The following is a 23,965-nucleotide window of genomic DNA, read 5'->3' as shown; positions in this document are numbered from 1 at the left end:
TAAAAGCCATTACACTATAGAAAAAACATGAAAATCATTTACGAAATTAACACCTTTGAACAAAATACAAAATAGTGCACCGGATTCACAACGTGACGCCGGCTTTAATTGCTTTTTTCCTTTGAAGTATTGCATTGCGATCATGAGAAATGCAACTCCATCGAAAGGATTTCTTTCGTCGTTGGCCAATGCTGATCATTAATGGGTCAGAGTTCATTCACTCGTTACCCATTCAACCAACCATCGCATCTTTTGTTGTTCAGAATCGCCTTTGTTTTTTTCTTTCATTTTTACATTTCCAAGCATAAAGAAGCTGGTGATTGACCACGGAGAACAGTAGGTAGAAAAATATAAATCCAATAAATACTAGATCCCTTGCACAACTTTTTGTACGCTTTAAAATTACGCAAGATAAATTTCAACATCTTTTATCCACGATCATTAACGTACGATATTATTACTTACATTAACGTTTACATGTTCATGATGAAAACTAAAAACAAAATGAGATTAAAGAAAAATATATAACAAGGAGCAATTATTGATTCAAAGGGTCATCTTCCAATCCCCTCAGAAAATTATTACCACCCAAATATAAAATGTTAAATACGATGTTCAATTCGTCCTTCCAGGGACTTCTTATATCAAATTTAAAGTGTAGAAAACGTATAAGTTAATATTTTTAAAAATAAAAATTTTCAAGCAAATTAAAGTAGAAATTAAGGTCTTAATGTCCAACTATAAGTTGGGTGTCGCGGACAAGGGAGACAAACCACTTTACATTTTTCATAGTATAATCCATTAAAAATTCAGGGCTCTGCCGGGATTCGAACTCAGAACAGCAAATAAAAGATGCCCTAACCACCTGTCTCTTTTAAAGCACATATCATCAGTAAATTGACGGAGCACTGATTATTAAAAATAAAATAAAAAGCTACTGGGCAAATATTGTTTCCAATTAGAAAAATAAGTTGTTAAATTTATTAATTATTGTTAAATTTATCTCATTTAAATTTACTGCACATGAATATGTAATAAATAAAGCGGGTCATTTTAAAAATAGGTTAGTTTAAAGTCCACAAAAAACTTCCGACTTACCGTTTATACTTAGACGATGTAAGCGTGAACATTTTGAATGTTATGAGTATGAATCGTACGTGATCAGTGCAAGGAAATGTATGCTTGATAATAAATGACTCACGGATCCGGTATCTAAAAAAAGTGGGAGACCAAAGTGGAGTGTCTCTCTCATGAAATTCCAAATAATAAATTAAAAAAAAAAAAATAACGTCCGAGAAACAAACAAATATAATTTTAAAGGGCCAAGATATATATTCGGTACTGTTTTTGCCAGGGATAAATTCAATTATTTCCAAGGAGAAAAGTTGGGAAAGGAAATTCGACTCCCTCCAGCAATTTCCTCTTGATAAGGCAATCTTGCTGGGGCCTTAACGGATAGCAATAGGCTTATAGTAAATTGCCAATGTACCTTTTTTGCTGCTAAAAAGCTAATTAGTACACAAACTCTTGAAAGAAAGATACGAATGAAATATTTAGATTAGCCAATGTTTTGAACTTATTGCCACTTGTGCTCACCGGCTCGATGATCAACAATCACCACCAACTTAATAACGATTATTTAATTTTTTTCTGAAATTTAAGTATGTAAATCATACATTGATATAGCTAATCTATGTATATGAACATTTAACTATGGTTAGTAGGGCAGATTGTTTAATTAACGCTAATTAATACGTAAAAAATATTATTCATTCTATTATGATTTGTGTGAACTTGGGTCATAGAATTGAATATAGAAAATGTACGATCTAAAATGCAAAATAAAAACAAAACACTCATCCTTATAAAACAGCTGGTAGCTGTGCTCATTCGTGCGTAGTCGTTTGAAGTTGATTAAAGCTGAAATCCCTTTTGGAACACCTGGCTCGTTTACACTTTTTTGGCCGTGAAAAATTACATTTATTTGGGTACTTAAAGAATGGACAAACCGTGCATTGTACTTATAAGTGGAGCTTTTTCGTCAAGCGACTTCATACAGGCAATTACAGCCGAATCATTTTACTCATTTGTTAGCTATTGTGATCTTGGCTAGATGGTCTCCGAGAGGATAGGAGACGGAATAAATCATAGCCGACGGGTAGACAGCCAGAGTCGGTAATCCATCATAAAACGAGGGTCTTTAGCTGGCGAATATATTAAATCGCGAGGCACTGTGCACAGTGAAGAACAAGAAAAATTGAAATATGATCATTTTATACTGAAAGGACCTAAGGTCGCTTGTAGTTTCACACCTCTTAAAGAGAAAAGAAGTTCCAAATAAAAATAAGGAGCGGAAGTTATAGAAAACCAAAATGGACAATCAACTTCTCACTTTTTTGTATAGGACTGGATGAATCATCACACAAATTTTTGAATTTTGCGGTGGTAAGCTGAAACGTCCCGAATACAGGCGGTGAGAATGACTAGGCCTCAAGAAACAATTACGATTTTCCATAAGGGAAATTAGAACGAACAATAGATTTAAAAAAATAATTGTTTTATCTGAATTTTATATTTTTTTGTGTGACAAATAAAGAAAATTTGTTAGCAAAGTGGGAACGCGGTTGAGGAAAGGACGAAATGGACAATGGATGAAACTGAGAAGCGTTCCTCCGTTAATGAGTCATAGGTTGAACATTCCGATCAAGGTTGCTCTTTTATATTAGCACGTAGAAACCCGACGAACCGATTGAGAAAGAGCAGTTGCTTACTCACTGGCATGGTATATGACTACGTTTCCTGGAATTAACATTAAACGGCTAATTTCATGGGGGAACTGGATAATTTTTTACAGTGAATGCGATGAAATTGCGGCTTAGTGAGATCCGCGATTATACCAGGAGACGTTTAATTTCAAAGCGAAAGTCTACAAAGTTAACATTGCTTTGCGTGAGATTTGCTCACATCGCACAGAACTCCTTTGTTTTTAACTTGGTCAGAAACAACAGAAGAGGTAGTATAATGCATACAATTTATGCAGTTCAGTCACGATAGCCCAAGTGGTAGAGTAGCGGCTATCTAGCCTGAGGTCGTGGGTTCGAATACCGCTCGTGAAACTGACTTTTTTTCTCAACTAAAAACCTTAATTGAAATTCCAATTAAAGTGTAAATGAACTATCACATTCATTCTATCGCTGACAAAACAATGGACGATACTAGCAATCCACACAAATGATGAATACAAATCACAGATATTAGTTTCAAGTTTAATAAAATGTTAATACAAAATAAAATTAGATTGTTACTTCTGGCGAATTTTTTTAAAATCCACCTACAAATTTAGGTTTTGATCTTATTCAAGGCATATCCAACGTGTCACGACAAAAACACAGAACTTAGCAATTTTGGTAAAAAGGCCTGATACAAGTTGGAGAAGTGAGTAGGACTATAGTAGAAGTATGAACACTTTTTTTTTACTCGATACACATAGCAGGAACGTGGAACTCAGGAAACTAACAGATTTTTGGTCACAGGGTGGGAAAAAGTTTAAATAAAGCAAAGCCCATAAGGTAGGTGGAGTATGAAACTCATTATAAAACTGCTATTACCTTTGATTATCATACGTTTATACAGGGTGAGTTTAACTTCAGTCCCCCTATTTTTTAAGGTACAAATTTTTATTGGGGCGTTTTTGAGAAAAACCCTGGGACACGTAGTTTTGCCTTTAAAATTCAGATAACTAACAGATTTGTGGTCACAGGTCTAGATATAGTAGAAAAAAGTGTAAAATAAAGCAAGAGAGTTGGTCTATGAAACTCATTATAAAACTGCAATTATCTTATCAATGTTAAACTCACCTTGAATACACTTATGATAATCATATTATATACATATCATACGTATACAGGGTGAATTTAAGTTTTATTCCCCCCCCCCTTATTTTATTTTTTATGGGGCTTTTTGGGAAACCCTGGGGACATGTAAAGTTTGGTTTTTTGTCTCATGAACCAAAAGGTTTTGATCTGACTTTCCCAGATAGCTAAAGGCTTTACTAGTTCAAATGGCAAAATACTTACCAATGTACATTCTTCGAAAAGTTTTTTGTATTTGACTTCAGCGGTGCAAACGGTTTTTAATTTGGAGTAAACTTTATTAAGTTATTCGCAAAACACTATTTCCTGATATTGTTTTTCGGAAAAACGAAATCTTCTCCAACTTCTTCAACCAAGAACCAATTCATTCGTAACCAATTTTAATTGTTAGTACATTAATTGCACATGGAAGAAAAACTTCGTACCAATTAAAAAACAAATATTACGAACTTCGCAAGTTAACATCTACAGCTAAACTGGCACTCTTTTCTGATGATCCGAGTAAGAGCCTCCCATAGGGTTGATTCTATTCGCAGAGAAATTATCAGTAATAATTGTAGATAGGTGTTTTAAATATTTTGAAAAATTGAGAATGAGATAATTTATTTTCCCCTAAACTATTTAATGTTTAATGTATTTTGCAAAGTGCTCTTTTATTTAATTAGGCTATTGAAAATAGAGCAATAATGGCCTTGGAGCCAACTGAACTATGTCAACAAAACTATAAATGAAAAATTATATGCAATAAAATTCATGTAAACATGCGTATTGCAAGATATGGCTTTATTTTGTTTTTTATGTGTATGATATAAAGAGAATTTGATTGTCTAACAAAGGTGGGATAACAAAAAACGGACACAGAATCCGCCATCATAGAATGGATTAAAAAAAACGCAAAAGGAGAAATGGATAATAGACACAGTAAACCTACGCTAAAACAACACCAAGACTGGCAAAACCACTGCTAAGGAGTGATAACATTATTGACCGGCATCTGAGAAAACATGTACATAACAAGGCCACATTCATCTCTAGCTTATGCAATGAGGAGGAAGAAATAGCCACTCCCATCATCTTCGAATGAGAAGCAACCGTTCAATGGCAACATAATAAACCCAGCGAAAGGTATTGTAGCAACGACAGCCAATGACCTAACACTCCTTAGAAGATTCACTAGTTTTCGTGGTACGCTTGACCAATTAATAACTTTCAATTAATTAAGGGTTTTAGTTGAGATAAAAAGTCAGTGACAGAGCGGGATTCGAACCCACGATCTTCGGCTAGATACGCCGCTGCTCTACCACTTGAGCTATCCTGACTTGAATCCACACGGACATCTCAATCCCAGACAGAGCAGCGGCGTATCTAGAGGAAGATCGTGGGTTCGAATCCCGCTCGTGATACTGACTTTATCTCAACTAAAAACCTTAATTAAATGGAACTCCTTAGAAAAAGAATCTAGTCGACTGCACTGTACTAAGGTACTGTTAAGTACAATAAGCCAGAAGGGTGCTGTTGAACAAAAACCCCCACTTCCTAGTAACCATCATTATGATCAACTTAATCCAATAAAAGTAAATTGGATATATATAAAAGAATTCGCTAAAATCAAAAGTTGATCAATTTTGTTTTAAATTATACTTTGTCAGAGCGCACACTCGTGATTCACATATATTACATTGTGAGCCCGGCCTCGTCAGTGGGACACTAAGCGAGCTGAGTTAGTAAGACCTAGCCGGTGAGTGATTTTGGTCTTCTTTGAACAGCATTCATCCATTCTTCGCCTCACACTTCCCCCGATTTTTACATTTTGATTAAGTTGGTAAAAAAAAAAAAAGAAAGAAAATATATTTTTAGGTCAATAAGTAACATTCTTCCAACTTGGCCATGCGGCTTGTCGATGCAAGACGGTCATATCTTTTAAAATATAATATAGATAATAAATTATAAATTTATTACAATACAAGCTGCTGATGATGGTTGTAAATTCCCGATACATCCAAATTAGTGAAAATACAGATAAACCAAAACATAACCTGCTTATGTCCCTAATTCGTTACTTGATCAAATCACTTATCTCGTCGGGTCACCACACAACTTTGTTCAATTAGAACACTATAGTTTGGCCAAGTCGGCAATTTTTTAATAAAAAGATCTTTGTTGACTAAAAGTTATTTACAAAGAACTAAAATTTTTCTTTATATCAAACAACAATCAACAGTCTGTCAATATTGCAATTATTAACTAATAATCAATTACATGAAAACGTAATATACACAATTTCATTCGTTATTAAGCACCAAAAATAATTAAGGGAAACGAAATGAATTATAAATTGCAATATACACACCTTCAAAAGTGTTTTATACATAAAATATGTAACGTAAAATGTTTATTGTATTAAGAGATGTTGATTTTGAGCTTTTTTTCCGGATCATCCTATTCGATTATAGGAAACAGCCCTACTTCCGACCTACTTGGGATAATCGGGACTCTACTGTATATTATTAGTAACGGAGCTTGTTTTTATCATTATTGCATTCTCGGATCGATATCTGCCACTCCTTTTTTTCCCCGTTTCTACAGGATTTCGAAATGAAAATCTTAAGGGAGAAAAACTTCAGTGAGCGGATCGCTGAACAGTCTTAATAGGTCCTTGGTTGAAAGAGTGAAATGAGTCGACTTGAAACCGACTGAAAGGAATCGGTTAAACGACCCCCCATTTTCTATGCCTTTTCTACGTGCTGTAAACAAAAGAAAGTTTATATTTTAGCCATCGGGACAGAGCAAAGTGAACAATTCTGACAGTTTTACGCATTATCGATCCTATTCCGGGTCTTGAATATTTGTTTCTGGTCGTTCGCGTGTTGGCTCCATAGATTTCTATCCTTCCTATATCTAACTTTTGTTAGCATGTCTCGTGGGATTTCAATCTGTTATGATGGACGGTCAGTTTTTGCACTATTGAAAAATGAAGTTTCAAAAAGCCTCGAAATTAATTTCAACATTGTTCCATGTCGGTCAAGAAGTATCAATAAAAAATCTATATTTCGTCATAATGGAAGATACAAAAGGTAATAGTTTTTTTTTGTAATTGGTAATTCTTCGATTACAGACTGCTTTCCTTAAGTACAAATACTTGTGACGAATAGCAGGAGTTCGATCAACCAATCAATGTCTTTTATATAATAAAACAAGTAAAAATGTATTATTAATTTAGAAAAATTCCATGGCTCTATATAGAGAGCGTGTAGAAATGCAATCCCATATGAGAATCGTGCTTGAGTACTGCAGCGAGTATCTGGTTCCCCTGAAGGAAACAGGTTTGTCTTATTGTAAACATATTGTATATTGCTGATATTGTGTGCTGAGAGTGAATGTACTTATTAGTCACAATTAATTAAGGTTTTTAGTTGAGATAAAAAAGTCAATTGCACGAGCGGGATTCGAACCCACGATCTTCCGCTAGATACGCATGAAAAATGGCAAAAGGAGGGAAAATTCAAAAGGTGGGGTTGAGATGGGAAGTTGATGTCCGAGTGGATCGAGGTCACGATAGCTCAAGTGGTAGAGCAGCGGCGTATCTAGCCGAAGATCGTGCGTTCGAATCCCGTTCGTGCCACTGACTTTTTTATAACAACTAAAAACCTTAATTAATTGTGACATATTAATTGGTCAAGCGGACCACGAAATCAGTGAATTTAGTACTTATTATTGTGAATGTGTAGTGTAAGGGGGTCGATGGAGGAATCGAGTACCACGCCACCCTAATGGAGTGAATGGTAAGAAAATAGACAAAAATGTATTTAAGAATGAGTGAAATTGTAAATTGATTTGTATCTTGGAACTCTGCGTGCTGAATTGACCTAGCTGTAGATAATACAGACCTAATGAAAATTAAAGTTTTAATGTTGGTCCAACAATACACCTAAGCAATTACTTTAGTTATAAAAGAAAGAGGTTTGCAGGAACATTTTAAAATGTGATGGTAAATGTGAAATACTTTTATTTTTGCTTAAATCTGATGTGTTTGTTTTTGTTTTTTTATGTATATAACGTTATTTTTTATAACTTTATAAGCCAAGAATTTTGACACGCAAATCTTTTATTTACAAAAATTCTTTATTGATAGGATTAGTAATTTCATTGAATTTTTTTGCTGAATAAACAATAGTAGTCTTCAGTTTGGGTAAAGATTTTCCCAGAAATGTTCAATTTAAATAAATCGTCGACAATAAGGAAAAAGATAAGGCCTGCTTTTCACAGGGTACCCTGTGGTACCCCCACGTTAAATTGATAATAGTGTACTACCCACTAGAACCAATTCTAGTTTTTACTATATCAGAAAGATACGATTTTAAAAAATAATAGCAGTTCCATTGATTCCAATTTTGGATAACCTTTGAATTAGTATTGTACGATTGACAGAGATAAATGCTTTGGTGATGTCAAAAAAAAAATGTTTACACCTTTTCTTAACATCCAATTCTTGAGCAATCAGATTAGTAACTACAAATAGGGGTTGTTCTGCTGATCTACCAGGAAGAAACCCAAATTAATTATTACAAATTATATTATTTTTGTAAAGAATTTTGATCAATTTATTTGTGATATGTTTTTCCATAATTTTTTGCTAAGTATGGATTTCAATAGGAGGATTTATGACTGCCATCTGTGTAAAATATTGATCTGTGAAAACAGAGATGTCTTCAGGGCAATCATTGAATTTTGAGTCCGTTTGAGCTAAACTGTACACGGTTGGTCCTTGGCATATGTTTTTTATGTAAGTAGGTGAATGAGATCTATTATTGTACGGAGTTAATAAGTAAAATAAATTTGATAGTTCTTAGCATAAGGAATAGAGTCGATGACAGTGTGGGTCAATCTCTTTTTATCAGGGACTTTTGATGACAATTTTGACAGCATAGAGTTTCCGAGCTGTAAATTTGATACCTTTAATAAAAATTTGAATAAAGTTGTCATTTGTGGTGTTTCTATTTAGTTATGTACCAGATTTACTTTAAACTTTATACTTGGCATATTTTATGCTGTTTATAAATTGTATACATATTTCTTACTACTCATTTATAAATGTTGTTGTGTTAAATATTATGTAAGATTATACTTCCTTGTAATTACCCGTAATCTACTTAATAGTAAAGAGTAAAGAACGTGTTTTTATCATCTTTAGCCAACACCTACGACAAACCATGACGATTTTAATATTGCATTGACTTACACAAAAGTCCTATTTTTTTGAGACCGGGAAAAGCTTCTCGAAATAATATTTTTTTTATTGTTCGATAAATTGGTTTCTTTCATATAAACATCAAATCAAATTAAAAAATACTGGTGTGTTTTAAACAAAGGTCAATCTAGATTGCGTAACATGGAATTTAAAGTCATTTTGTTTATATCGACACAAAGTTTTCCAATTTAAAATATCTACAAGGAAAGAATTGAAATTGAAACTGAAGCCTACTATCCGAAACATGATTCCAACCCCAAACGTACGACTGGGGATAGACTTAAAACTTTAAGTATCCAGCTCGCATTCACCGTTGACAGGAGGACCGTCTGTCTGCAAAGCTCTTCGGTGTGCGTTCGATTAAAAAAAATACATGTAACTTATAATTTACATTAATATATTACAAGAAGCGTGGCGCTACCAAAAAAACAGTACTAGGCCGATGTTTTCACGTCGATTATTGACCAAAAAAATTCCTGTCCACGAGCATGAGTGGGAGTGTGAACACATTTCGTAACCCTTTCCTTTCAGATTTTTTAAATTTATCGAACCTAAAATTGAAATGTAATATAAAATATAGTTTATATTGTCTGTTTCGAGACCGTTTGACCGTTGTAAAAAGAAATCCGATTTTCGCTGACTTAGTCGTTTAAATGTCAATAACATAACAGAAGGGGTGAGTATTGACTAAGAGCTGACTGGACGTAAACAATTTAGAGTCCGAGGCACATTGGCGGTGAGTTCACTCTAAAGGAAATCCGACAAAGTGCGAGTGTGGATTTTCCACCCGCTCGGATTTTCCAAAATACTTTTCGTCCACCTTCCTCGACTTTTAAGAGAAAACGCCCATCGTTCCTATGTACAACCTTCTGAGGGCTTTTTGTTACAAGCACCGAGTTAAAAAGGCCTTTTTCCGACGTCGTCCCTCCTTGGGAAATATCACTACTGCAAAATCGGATACCGTCGGATCGGGAGCGTCTTCGGGCCGGTCGTTCGAAGGGGGCGGCGGCCGTAGTCGGGGGCGGAAAAAGCGATTCGTCCCCGAAAGAGAAGAAAACATGAACGTTATCAGTCGGAAGTTAAGTACTCACTTCATTTTGGTTCGATGTCGGGACTCGGTTCTAAGCGGAGGCGAGGCGTATTCCGTTCAATCGCATCCGCGCGACGTCGCTGCTCTGCTCTTGGTCCGATCCGGCCACTGTTAGCACTGGGACCACATGAAAGTGAAAACGTCCAACATGCAAGGGGGCTTGCTCACAACATGAACGGAGACGCCATTTTCGGGCTGGCCATCGATTCTAAGTGCAAGACGAGAATGGCGAGGGGCTCGGCCAGGCGACTGGGGCGCTTTGGTGGGGGCTCGGCACGCCCTGTCGCCGACCCGCTTTAAACACATATCGCCGGATGGCACCACAGTCCACAAATCACTGTACAATACTGACACCCCCAATCGCTAAGTCTTCCCATTTCAATTTATTAATCACTATTTAATGAAAATTTGAGGCACTATGTTACATCTGCTATTGGATCCATGGTTCTTGGCCCTGAACCCTTTTATGGCTTACTAAACTGCCAAAAACGCGCCTCATCCATCTCACTATCACTCTCAACACGACAGACAAGAATGACACATCTACACGGAAAACAAACACTTTTGAGTGAGTATAAATACTCTGATTGAATCTTAAATTTTCTAGCATTGTATAAATTCATTTTTCCCCACATCCTACATGTATTTGTTCAATGTAAACAATGTTTATAAATCCCAGGCCCTGAAGATGATCTCAATAAAGATCAAAACGTTGGCACGATAAAGAAAATGTTTTCTAAAACTACGTCACACGACCACCAAATAATCATTAACTAACGGTAAACCACACATTTAAAATTTAATTCAATATGTTAAATAGTGATATTTTTAGTTTCTAGATTAGCTTTTAAAAGAAAACTGTTATTAACATTATGTTCCTAAAATAGAAATATTTTATTTTACCTGTTAATTTTTCTGATTGGTACATTGCACATTTATGTTGTTTTTCAAAAAGTTTATACATTTTTTGTTCTTGGCTTATGTTACATTTTATATTGGTTTATATAAATTGTATGTTAAAGGATTAATAATCCGTAAATAAATACATTAAATTTTTTTTTTTTTTTTAACAAATGTATTTAAGTTAACATTATAATGGACAACATTAATAATCTGGATAGCATTACAATATAATGTAAAGATAATCTTAAAGAAACAATATCTAACAAACAATGAATAACCGAAATAATGTCTTAAAAACAAATCACTATTTACCCATTTCATATTATATATATATATATATATGACTGCAAGTATTTGTGTTTGCTTAATAACTGAGGAAGACAGGATTTTTAGTTCAAATTTGACATGTGTTTATAGAAATGATAAAGGTGATTGATTGTGTAAATTTAGTCGCTGGAATTAATGCATCAGATATGCAGAGAAGCAGATATGGAAACATTTTGAAGTATTAAGATTTAGATTATTATTTAAACACCAAGAATAAAGAGAATTTAAATTGTTTTGAAAAATTAATTGGACCAAATAAATAGAAACTGGTTTAAAAAATTTTAGATAAGCGAATCTATGAAAATTTATATCATTAAGTACAGAGTAACTCATTTATAGAAACAAGAAACAAAAGAGGCCCTAAGTGAGAGCCCTGAGGAACACCTCAAGTAACTGTAAATTTAAAAGATTAATAAAAATTAACATTGATTATTTGAAATCTATTTTCCAAGTAGTAGTAGAAGAACATCAGCGTATAGGAGGCATTTAATCCTAACTCTATTTACAGGGACATTCCAACCGACGGCGTCCGAGGCGTCACTATGAAATAGGTTCAACAGAATAGCGCACAGCACACATCCCTGTTTGACTCCAAACCCAACAGTGACCTTCTCAGAGCAGGTATTTTGTTACAAACAAAAGAAACAGTATTTTTATGTATATTTTTCACAGATGGGATAAAATTAATTAACTTGACTGTGGAACTTATTATGGAATCCGCAGAACCACAACAACTAAACATACAACGACAAAATGATAGAAATGATGAATGATGGAGTGAGAGCATTCAATCCTTTTCTCAAATAAGATGGATCCTACTAACATAAGTTGTTTTCCAAATATCCGGATTTCGAACCCTTAGCTCATCATCATAAATTGAATTCTTACCTTCCCATAAAATTCTTTCTTAATATCTCTAATTTAAAACCGAACATTAACAGCATACACTCAAAACGGAGCTGTTATGCGACCCATGTGAATGAATTTAAAAAAAAAAACTTTATGGAGGACATCTCACAAAAACAAAAAGTGCATGCAAGAAGCTGAACATGGTTCTAGGTGGTACTTGGTAGCATAACCAGAAACTCGCTACTACAATTCAACTTATTTGTGTCGGCTCAACGACTACTTAACCTTTGTACACATAATTATCACCTACCTCCATTTAAAGTAGTAATAAGTATGCAATTTAAGAAAATGCACTCCTATCATTGAATGCTATGCTAATTAAAACCCCTACAGGAGTCTTCAGGGTGCACTGAAAAGTGAATATGAGTGGTGTGCATCATAATAGAATGGGGTGCAACACTTCTCTGGAAAAGAAAGTGCTTTTGGATGTATAATGGTTAAAGAAACAAACTTGGGTTTAATAATCAAATTCACAGGGGCAGCATTGACATGCGCCCATTACTGTAAGGTAAAGGTCCTGGGTTCAAATCCAGCGGCCCTGCATTTGAACCTGACTTACTCACAAATGGGCTTTTTTTCCAAAACACCAGCACCCTGAGAGCTGATCAAATTCCTTAATAAAATATGACACACTGTAGTGCTGTAGGTTTGGAAGAGAGAATACAACAGCTGTTAAAGTCTCAGTATAAGAGTATCCCTAAAATGCACTTCTATATCTCCACATCACTGACCAGACAACTTGTGAAAAAATCCTTTTGTATGCTTTCAGGAAAACATAATTTTTGATATTGAATAAATTAATGGTTGATTGTTAATGACACTTGTTAAGAAAAGTCCTCAAGCTGAAGATAGATCTAGAAACTATGAATGCCCTGATGCTAAAATATTATTTAAAATTTGATAAAACAGTGGCTAGTCAATGGTTGGTAGCCATTGAAAATATTTGAGGATCTAAATAGAGAAAGGAAGAAAAGTTGAGTTGTAATAAAAAACAGACAGTGAAAGATAACATACACAAATAGTAACCAGAGTAGTGTAATTTTTAGCATATACCAACTTATAAGTTCCTGCTAAAAATTATGTTATAAAGTTCAAAAGGCAATATAGTTACCCAAACCCACACAATCTCAAACAGTAGACTTTTGTTCCGGAATAAAAAAAAAGATCTTTTGCTGTTTAATGTTCCACAAAAATAGAGCAATTAGAACCTGTGAAGTATTTTATTGATTAATATTATATTTTGTTGTTTTTCTTAAGTAATAGAGTAAATGTAGGTAATTAAGTAAACAATGTTCATACCAACTGCTATAGATTAATTAGTGAAGGCAGTTGGAACCATAAGGGAAACAACATAGGTCACTTGAAAATTCTACAATTATTGAGTAAGGTCAACGGCCAACTATTAAGCGTTAGCGATAAAAAGGTTAAAACCGCTTCAGGGAAAAAATACTTCCAGGTAGTTACTCCGTGTGAATATAACTACAGCGCAGATGATGACCATCGTAACATAGACTGCTTCACCGATGGTTCACTTATTAAAGGCAAGGGAAGCGGTGCTGGAATACATATACCTAAATTAGGATCAGCATCTCCTCCCCTCTTGGTAATAACACCTCCGTTTTTCAGGCGGAAATATGGGCCATTAATGTTTGCTGCAGAACACTTATGGATAATAAAATCAAGGGAAAAGATATTAGAATTTTTTCCGACAGTCAGGTCAGTCTTAGGTCATTACAAAAAGAGTTATCAACATCTAGGCTGGTGGAGGAAACTGTTGAACTCATCAATAGTTTCACTTTCAGTATGAGGATAGGGTAACCCTCATTTGGATACCAGCGCGTAAAGGACACTATGGCAATGAAGAGGCGGATAGCCTGGCTAAAGAAGGCTCAAATACTGCGTTTGTCAGGCCACAACCGGTATTACCCCACTCTATAAGCACAGCGAAAGAGAGTATTAATAGATGGGGCATGAAACAATTCCTTAAAGAATGGAATCTGTCCCCTGGACATAGGCAATTGAAGGAGTTTGTGAAGATCAAACCAAAAGAATCGAAATGGCTATTCTCTAACTCAAGGAAGGGGATTAGGAGGCTGATAGGTATCCTGACGAGCCATTGCCCTTTGAGAAGACATCTCTTCATAATGGGTATTTTACCAGACCCCTTCTGCCATTTTTTTTTAAATAAAAGAAGAAACACAGCACTACCTCGCAGAGTGTGATAGGTACGCCAGGTATAGATTTGAAACTTTTGAAGGAGAGGACATTACCAAATCATTCCCCGTGACCGGATTGAACCGACCAAGTCCCGGACCCTTTAGGGATGGGGTATGAGTCTCGGGACTTGGTCGCCCGCCCTGCTTAATATATATAAACAATGTTCATAATCGGGGAGTCAGAAGAAAATTAGACAGGCCCATTATTTGACAAACAGTTGGAACTCAGAATATTTAAAGTGGAAAAATATTTAAGGAAGTATTTACTTGGTGTAAGTATTTACACTTGATATAAGTGAAATAAAAGCGATGGCTCACCAAGTCGTGTGTGTTAAGCAACATTTAATGTCTAACAAAGATTGTTAGTCATAGTCAATTTTGTGATATGCTGGATGGTGCTATCGGTGATATACTGGTTTCCATCCAAGTAGATTAATGAGAAGTTGGAATAAGACGAATCAGATGGAGAAGATAATAATACTTTATGTCGAGGTTGTGCTGTGAGTCCCTCTAAGTTCAGAAGGATTATGGGAGGTGCTCAATTTGGTATTTAGATAGAAGCTCTACAACCTACTCGAATATTTTCAAATTTATTTCATTTGATAATAATAATTTAATTTTATTAACTCATGCACTGCTTAATCTCTCCTGTAATTGTTTCGTATTTTTTAAATTATCGGCACGAGAGTATCTCCAAGTAATGATGGTGTAAATATACATTAACTGCTTTTTGGTGATGGTTTTTGCTGTCTATAGAGCCAATGACATTGCAAACTATTTTTTAAACTAATAAAGTGTAGAAATTTTTAGCAGATACCCATACATAAATTTTCAGATGTATACCCAAACAAGAATATAAAACATACTCAAACTTAGAAGCTAAACATAAAGAAAAATTCATTGCATATGAGCATTACATTTACACTAAATGGTTTTTGCAGAAATTCACAGTGAATATGGTACTACTACACAAGTAATGTCATACAAATTAAAAAAATGTTTTATCTCACAAAATGATGCAGCGGTATAACAGTGAAAAGCACAGTAAATCTCAACACAGTTAACAATATGAAGGCAAAAAAAATAGTCGACATTTCCATAGCAACATTAATCAAATTTGATTTTTTTTCTTCAAAAACTGCTGATTGATTTAAGAATTAATTAATTTTTGGAATTAATTAATTAAGAACAATTCTCTGTAAGACCCTTCGTCCTGGGCAACGTGCGACCACAAGAAAACTACACAAGTAGAAGCTTCCACCAAATACACTTTATTAGAAGAAGAAAAATAACTTTATTCTGGGACTGGTGTCCCCTAGGAATAATATACATGAAATAAATAAAGGAAGTTCCTTCTGTGAAATTAAAAATAAAATTAAATAAAAATCTTGGCACAATGTATACATGTAAGGCAAGCCATAAGAAAAAATAACAAGAATGTTAAACAAAAATATCAAATATTAACGTAAGGCCTCGGTTTGGAGGTAGAGTAGGTGATTATACAGGTGGGATATGAAGGAGGAAACGGAGGCAGCATGACGAATAGAAAGGGGAAGGGAGTAGAGATTATAAATGATGGGGTGAGTGTGGAGTTCAATCCTTTTTAAAAAAGATGGTTCCTACTCACATTAAGTTGTTTCGCAACAAACAGTTTGCGAAAAACTTAATGTGAGTAGGAACCATCTTTTTTAAAAAGGGGAAGGGAGTTCTAGAGTTTAAGGGCTCGGATCAGAAAGGATCTTTCGAAGGTACAGGTTGTATGTTGCACAATCTTGGCATTCGCCTATGTACGCAGGGATTGTCCAACCATCCCGTTTGTGCGGAAACGGCAAATACGTATTTGCCAAGTGCCGCGTGATTGCTCAACTTACTCCAATCATGATGGACAACAGTGAATAACCTAGCACCCGTTCCCACTAGTCGGGATTCAGCAAATTCCGCACGTCTAGAGCCAGCGTGTCAATTTCTAAGCCATTCCATCCATCTACACCTACTGGATTTAATTTTAAACTAACTAGATTGCAGTTCCATTTCTTAGTTTCCATCTCTACGGTTCTGGCGTTTTTTTAAACACTCCCTCCACTTCAAAGGACTTTAGAATCACTGGCTATAGTCATTTCAGTTGGATATGATTTTTGTTTCTATTCTGTGAAAACCACCTAATTTGCTTTTCTGTATTTGCGTTTTGTTATTTTAATTAATTCTTCACCTATTTTTTATGATTATGTAAAATAAAGGAAAAATTGTAGCAAAAAGTTAAAACAACTTTTATTCAACTACACACCCAAATTGAATGAACGTTCTACAGGCTTGCTTACTTCATTTACTTAGTGCTGCGGGGGACGCAACTATCGTACCATATACTTTATATTATTTAGATAAACGTAACAAAATTTTAAAGTACCATTTACACTACTTCATTATTTTTCCAGAGAGCTATTTTACATGATAAATTTGGTTCTATCAAGGGCATCCAAAATGACCACGCATAATACACAGTCAATGTTAGAAGCCATAAAATTGGATAACAGGACATTTGAGCGAATAGTTGCCATGTCAATGCTCTTAACCGTTGCAGCCACCGACGCCCCCATCTACTTATAAAAATAACTTACCCAAGTTTAACTAACAAAATAAATTTAAGTAACTAATTTATGTAAACTACTAACTTAGGTTGTAAAATTTTTTTTGTTGAAATATTATTTATATTTATATAAGAAAGAATAATACATTTAAATAAGCAATTTAAGAATAATATGGGTTTTGGGCTTACACTCAGGTACTGTGTGTTACTAAGGAAATGATTTTAAATAGAAAAAAAAAATGTATTGTTATGTGTCAGTGAAAACAAAATAAACTTCAATATAAATTAAGTCTGATTTTTTTTTTTTTTAATTTTAATCTTTAAAACTTAATTGCACAAATCTATCTGTCTTTTCTCTCAAGAAGCAAGCTGTTGTGGAGTTTGTAGACTTCTGGCTCAACCAAATCCTGAAGGACCACACCGTTTTCATCAATAAATCTAGCCACTGAACGAACGACGGTCGAAGACCTTGAGGTTCCCGATTTGCCATCTTTGATTGTCAATGTCAAATTGTATTTATCATCATACCTTAAACAAAAAAATAAGTAATTAAATAAATATAAAAATCTTTCTACAAAGGATTCAATTACTTCTTCAATGCTGAACTCGCTTCCCAAACATTGTCCGGTACGAAACCGGCTGGGTCCTTCTGCACCGCGACTACAAAGATGCCCTTCTCCTTGTATGTTGTATACAGGGTCAAGAGGCCCATGAAAACGAAGTAAAGACTTACACAACATATCAAAATTGTCCTGCAATAATTGTAATTAATTTGAAAATCATTAGATGATATAAACATTTAAACTTGCCTTGATTGGGGAAATGGATATAGCCAATCAAAGATAAGAGCAAATGAAGCGACTGTAACAGCCAAGCCACAGAGCAGTAGACGACCATCGATAAGCTCAAATGTTTCCGTATAATTATACTTTTTTGTCAACACCTTAAATTTATACAAAATAATAATAATATTAATAATAAATCTATGAACATAATTTTTTACAATTAGCTTTACTGTAAATTTATTTATATCTAGACTAAAAACGTAATGTACCATAAATATTATTGACCGTTATACGTACAATAATAAAATTTAAATAAATTAAGAAAACCAAAATATTATACTGAGGTCTGCAAGTTAGTGAAACATTAACATAAATGTATGATACATTATTTATTGAGCGTATAAAGAAATTGTTATGCGCTCCCTTAGTTTAATTATCATCGGATAAATATTTAAAAATCTATATGACAATGGAATAATATACTGTTTCCAATTAATTAATCTTTATGAAAGGTATAGGTTGAGATAAAAAAGTCAGTGTCACGAGCGGGATTCGAACCCACGATCTTCGGCTAGATACGCCGCTGCTCTACCATTTGTGCTATCATGACTTCGATCCACTCGGACACTAACTTCCCATCTCAACCTACAACCGTTCGAATTTTCCCTCCTTTTTGCCATTTTTCAATCCCGCTCGTGACACTGACTTTTTTATCTCAACGAATCGGACCACAAACTGTAATGGATTTAATATACTGTTTATTGAGAGTAACAAGTTACAATTAAATACATATTTACTGTTTATCATCTGAAAAAAATTAACAATAATAATAAATGTCCAAATTGGGATCCCAAAGTAAGTCCAGTTATAATGATTAATTAGTATCTCAAATCATTTAGCTACAATACTGGTTCTGGGTTCAAATCTGGTAATGACTTAGAATTTTTCTAAAAATTACTTTAAAAAAAAAAAGCATCGGTGGCCACAACGGTTTAGGTGTTGACACGGCGCTCATCACTGTAAGTTAAAGGTCCCAGGTTGGAATCCAGTGGCCCTGCATTTGAGCCTGACATACTTACAAATGGGCTTTTTTTTTTTCAAAAACACCGGCACCCTGAGGGTTGACATAATCTCTGCAGTTGTGAACCCTCGTAAAAAATAAATAAATACTATAAAAAAAAGTATTGTAAAGTGGTGTTACCCCCTCAGCCTACTATCCAAAATATTCAAGACTTCTACTTACAAAAATCCTTCCCTTCTTTGCTTTAAAGCTCTCAGACACACAATTTGGTTTCCGCACTCTTCATTCCTGTACACAACAGCAACAGAGGGGTCATACCTTCTCTGTACATTTTAGTGTCAACATCAAGATCTATCAAAGCTGATGTGCCTCAAGGTAGTGTACTGGGACCTTTCTTATTATTTAGTACACACGACCTAAGAATATCGTTATAGCCCAGGTTGCAGACACTATTGCTGCTCTTAAAACAAGTTCTACCACAGAAGAGACTCAAGAAGCACTCGACACATTCTTAGCAGAAATAGGCGAGTGGTGCAACAAGTGTACGGCTAAATCAACACCCTAAAATCAACAGTTGTACAATTAACTTATCTATGATCAGACACTGATGCCAGCCTTCCATTTCCGAAAGTTTCAGATTCCAACTGCAAAAACTGTGCATTATCTGGTTTTAAGTCTTCACACGTATAAAGAATCTGGTAGATAAAATATGCAAAAGAACCAAAGCTCAAGAAACCATGTTCACTACCTATGAAGAGGGCAATATATCTCTTACTGATTTGAATGATTTAGACATACTCCTGGGGCTTATTGGGTTTGGTGGCACCTTCACACATGAATTTAAAAAAAAGATGACACAAAACAGAGTACTAAGACTGGTGTGCCTTGGAACATCAGAAACACTGCTACAAAGAGACTTGAACATCCCAACGGTTGTTTAAGTGGTCACATACTCATACAAAAGGCTACACTATAAGATGAGCAACCACCCCAGCCCCACAAGACTGCTCGCAATAAAGTGAAAAAGGCCCCAGGACTAGTGGCATGAAGTCAATTCACTGTCAAAACTGTGAATATATATTATATGTGAACTTCTCTAACTTTTTATTTTTAATACATTAGTTTCTTTAGAGCATAATGTTATATGATACAAATTTGCCTTTTGTTTGTTACGCCTAATAGGTCAACATACACTCTATTTTAATCCTGTTAATGTAGCCGAAATGTGATTTTGTTTTGATTCAAATCTGGTCAGTACTGCTTTATACTATAACATGAACGGTGAAACACCAGTTCAATTCACCAAATGGAAAATGGCAAAGAAATAAGTCAATTAATTTGACCACAAAGGTGTGGGGAAATCCTTTCGCAAAAATGGTTAAAGCGCGAATAAAAGTGTTTATTCAGTTCACACTGGGTGTAGAATTTATAAAGCAATGGGATTCATTAAAATTAGACCTAGATCAGGATGGCCACAAAAACTTCAGCACCATCTTGAGTAAGCCATCCTACGAACTGTTCATTAAAATCCAAAATCAAATGCTCCTACAATAGCTGCTAATTTACTACAGGATTACAAGATTGATGTAACACCTTAAACCACGCGTAACGTATTACAAAATAATCTCAAATCACGATCTACCCTCAAAAGGCCACAAATCAGCAAAGCAAATCTAACTAACATGGTTCATTTGCAGAAAATAACCTCGTTCAGCATTCTAGCTTTTCAGACAGTTATTTTCAAGGAACAGTGTAAATTTGATATTTTTAGTACTGATTGCAATGCGAGAGTGTGGAAAAAAGAAATGAGGGCATGAAAAAAGTTCTACCAAATTTTTTTTTAACAGCATGAACAAGAATTGTTGAAAAGATAGAAATGATAAAGGTGGGGTGAGTATAATGATTATCTCTTTATAATAAGTGATAAATATAAAGAAGGCCCTTCAGACCATTAGATTTGTTATGTTAATAAATTAACTTTTTGTTATTGATTTTCTATGCATATGCACTGTTTTGTAAATACTTTGTTAAGTTTTTAACCTTATTTTTTCTTGTATGTCGATGTAGATATATTAGCCAAGGTGTAAGACTGTGGCTTAAGAGCTGTTGTTATAGGTTAGCACACCGGTGAGTTCTAGTACTACAAGTTATTTTATTGCATTGGCTTCAGTGGTTAAATCTCTTCTACAGTTATGTTGTACACCCCAAAACACTACCTCCTCCTGCGGGAAAGTGTAGTGCCACAGTCTGTTAGTAGTTCTGTTGCTATTTTCTCTCCTTTGCAAAACCTGCCCTTTCCATGTGGTTATGCCAATTTTCTTCAGACATCCATTCAGTTTACAGTGTCGTATTAGGGTTCAGTTTCCTTTTAAAATTTGTTAAGAGGTTCTTGTCTGAGGTGCTCATTGATAGTGTGGATTCCTATGGCACAGAAGGGCTCGGGTCCTGTCATTGATATAGCAGTCCCTTTTCTTGCAAAGGCTTGTCTTCGACTCCATATCCTGGGGCTTAGCATAGCATGAATTTGTTTTGCATACCTAATCTATTTAGTTTAGTTTTGCAATTCAGCAGCATCTTTGAGCTAACTATTCCAAGCTAGCTATCTTGTTTTTGTACATTTTATTCAGACTGAATTGGGTACCTCTCAGTTGGAAGATTTCTTATAAGTATAAACTGGCTAAACCAACTTCAAAGTATATCAAATCCAATAAAAATGCCTATATTTATTTATTTTTTTAATTGAAAATTTCAAATTATAATTTTTCATTTGTTTTTAACCACTTTTTTGTCAAGATGTTAAGTGTGGCACCGTTTTTGCTGTGGAACTCCATGATGGTGTTTTTTATAAATAAATATAAGCCTTTAGTTCCAGCAGGTTTATTTACATGGGAAGCTTTTCAATTATTTTATAATCTTCAGCCCCTTAACTCATAGCCTTGTTATTTTTTTTTGTTTCGCCTTCACCTGAAAAAAATATTTAAATAACAAGGCTGTGAGTTAAGGGGCTGAAGATGATTATAAAGTAATTGAAAAGCTTCCCATGTAAATAAACCTGCTGGAACTAAAGGCTTATTATATTTATTTATAAAAAGCACTTTTTGATATTAAGACATCCTTAGGCCAACCGTACATTGCTTTGCCTGGATGATGAACCTGAATATCAGTGTAATAGGTATACCTGCACAGGTAATGAACTTATATAAGGTATGGTAAATTTAGAGGTAAACTGAAGGTTTTAGCTTCATTAGTGAAGTCTTTAATTTCTTTGGAGTGTTCCTTTTTTCTTTCTTTATATTGCTCCTCAGATTTTTTTTTCCAAGACTGATTCCTTTGATGATGTGTTTGAAAAAGAATTGAATTTCAACCTGGTCTAAGTTACCTGAACAGGTCAGCGATGTCATTTGTGGCCAATTGGTGCAGGTAAACCTCTCTGACAGGCCACAAGGTGTGTACCGACCTAAGTAAGCATTGGTGATTTTTTTTTAAACCTAAAGTGTGTAATGTTTTCAAAATTATTAGAATGCTTATAATATTGAATTAACAACATTATTTTGTTAATTTGAGCAGTTTTGTAAATTGTCCATATGTAGTTGTAAAAGGCTAATTTCTAGTTTTGTCATTTTGCCGTCGCTTTGTCAGGTAAGGTAATTCTCTCAGCGATGTCAAAGCAAATACTCACCTCTGCGACAGCATCGTCCAGGGCGTTTTTCACAGCGGATCCGTCCCATTTGTTAATTTTCACGGGCTTGTCCTGGAAGAAAGAAAACGTTCTTGAGTAGGGGAAAATTAGAAAAACTTTTATATATACGGCTGCAGGGCCGATTCGTCCTTACGTCGGATTTCGAGCCTTTGGAAGTCATCCTTATTCGCCTAGGAGGTCGCTGGAGCTGGAGTATGTTATGTGACGTGTCCCAGCTTGAACTTGAAACGACGCCAGTTGTTTACCGCGAGGTTCTCCGGCTTTGCGACGTCGACCCGATTTCAGCGGATTGAGGCCTCGTCGAGTGGCGCTACACAGTTGCGCTACGGGTGCCATGACGTAACAGCACGGTAACTGGCAATCACCAACCTTAAAAGCTTTTGGAGTTAAAAAAATTAAAACCAAATTTTGATATTCCCCAAAGTATATCGCACCATGATGAAGTCTTTTGTGGTTCTGATTCCAGCATTTACTACTTAATTACACTTTTTTTAATATGTGGTGATCAGTGACCGTTAGTCAATGATTATTCAGAAATCGTGAGATGCGGTCTGTTTTTTTTCGTTTTGTCCTTCAGGATACTTTTTGCTTCGTGCCCATATGTAGTTGAAATTTGTTCATAGAATCACTTTTTTTTTTAAATGACTACAATGAAGTTTCATTGGATATCATAGTACGCACAGTCTTCCTATTCCTCTTTACATATTATTTATTAAATAGATCAGTTTCTTAATTTATGAAAATTCTTCCCATTTATAAGTGACTAAGGGCATGAAAATTTATCACCATGATAGTATTCTTTCTGTGATCCTCAAGCCAGCATTATGATCAATTATTTCCATTATCACACTCTATATATTCGTGAACAACACAGATTTAAAAAACTCTCATCTGATCTTCCTGTTAAGTCTGGCATTCCACAAGGTGCAGCTTTAGGACCTTTATTGTTTTCAATTTTTATTAACGACCTCCCTTCTTGTTTGAATTACTCCAAATATCACTTATACGCTGACGATACCCAAATCAATAATACACACATGTCCCTCTAATTTAATCTCTGATTCCATTCAACCCACTAACAAAGACTCTTGCTTGGTTAATTGGGCTTCACACAGTGGTCTCAATTTAACCGACTTAAATTTCAATTGATTATTATCCCCAAACTGTGGTCTGCCAACCTTAACTAGGAGGTCCATAGCGAGCTTTGAGAAAAATTAATATTTACAAAAATAAATTTAGAATGAATGAATAAAACTAAAAAAACCAATAACAATGAGTACTGAAAAAAAGTTTTTTTCATTTTGCAGCAG

At 34.8% G+C, this 23,965-nt stretch overlaps 2 protein-coding genes and 2 long non-coding RNA genes across 7 annotated transcripts in view; 1 reads left to right on the top strand and 3 right to left on the bottom strand.

The window, feature by feature from the left end:
- The window catches only part of LOC106668727 (protein enabled), a 93,757-nt gene extending 83,310 nt beyond the window's left edge, over positions 1-10,447 (bottom strand). For 2 of the 4 annotated variants that reach the window (XM_014397706.2, XM_014397709.2), the window contains exon 1: positions 10,212-10,447. In XM_014397706.2, the coding sequence (XP_014253192.1) occupies positions 10,212-10,216 (5 nt within the window). In that variant the 5' untranslated portion in view covers positions 10,217-10,447. Of the gene's footprint in view, positions 1-1,098; positions 1,164-10,211 lie in introns of those variants that run through there. The other 2 variants (XM_014397705.2, XM_014397708.1) reach the window with 2 other exon arrangements.
- A 291-nt stretch (positions 10,448-10,738) lies between these two features.
- On the top strand, positions 10,739-17,223 carry LOC106668730. The gene is made up of 3 exons (XR_001340801.2): positions 10,739-10,778; positions 11,949-12,061; positions 16,998-17,223. It is a non-coding gene; the product is annotated as an uncharacterized LOC106668730 (long non-coding RNA).
- Positions 17,224-17,430: 207 nt separating this feature from the next.
- Positions 17,431-22,954, bottom strand: LOC106668728 (probable signal peptidase complex subunit 2). Its single transcript, XM_014397712.2, has 5 exons — positions 22,789-22,954; positions 22,635-22,706; positions 17,959-18,092; positions 17,740-17,901; positions 17,431-17,677 (listed from the first exon to the last, which is right to left on the bottom strand). The coding sequence occupies exons 1-5, from the start codon at positions 22,813-22,815 to the stop codon at positions 17,491-17,493; spliced, it is 582 nt and encodes a 193-aa protein (XP_014253198.1). The 5' UTR covers positions 22,816-22,954; the 3' UTR covers positions 17,431-17,490.
- LOC112126257 lies at positions 21,709-22,628 on the bottom strand. Its single transcript, XR_002909850.1, has 2 exons — positions 22,335-22,628; positions 21,709-21,919 (listed from the first exon to the last, which is right to left on the bottom strand). It is a non-coding gene; the product is annotated as an uncharacterized LOC112126257 (long non-coding RNA).
- Positions 22,955-23,965: the final 1,011 nt, after the last annotated feature.

This window comes from Cimex lectularius, unplaced genomic scaffold (assembly GCF_000648675.2).
Source record: "Cimex lectularius strain Harlan isolate CLEC.00 unplaced genomic scaffold, Clec_2.1 scaffold25, whole genome shotgun sequence".
Classification (NCBI taxonomy): Eukaryota; Metazoa; Arthropoda; class Insecta; order Hemiptera; family Cimicidae; genus Cimex; species Cimex lectularius.
The sequence above is the reverse complement of the archived record's forward strand: the minus strand, read 5'-3'. Positions and strand labels throughout refer to the sequence as shown.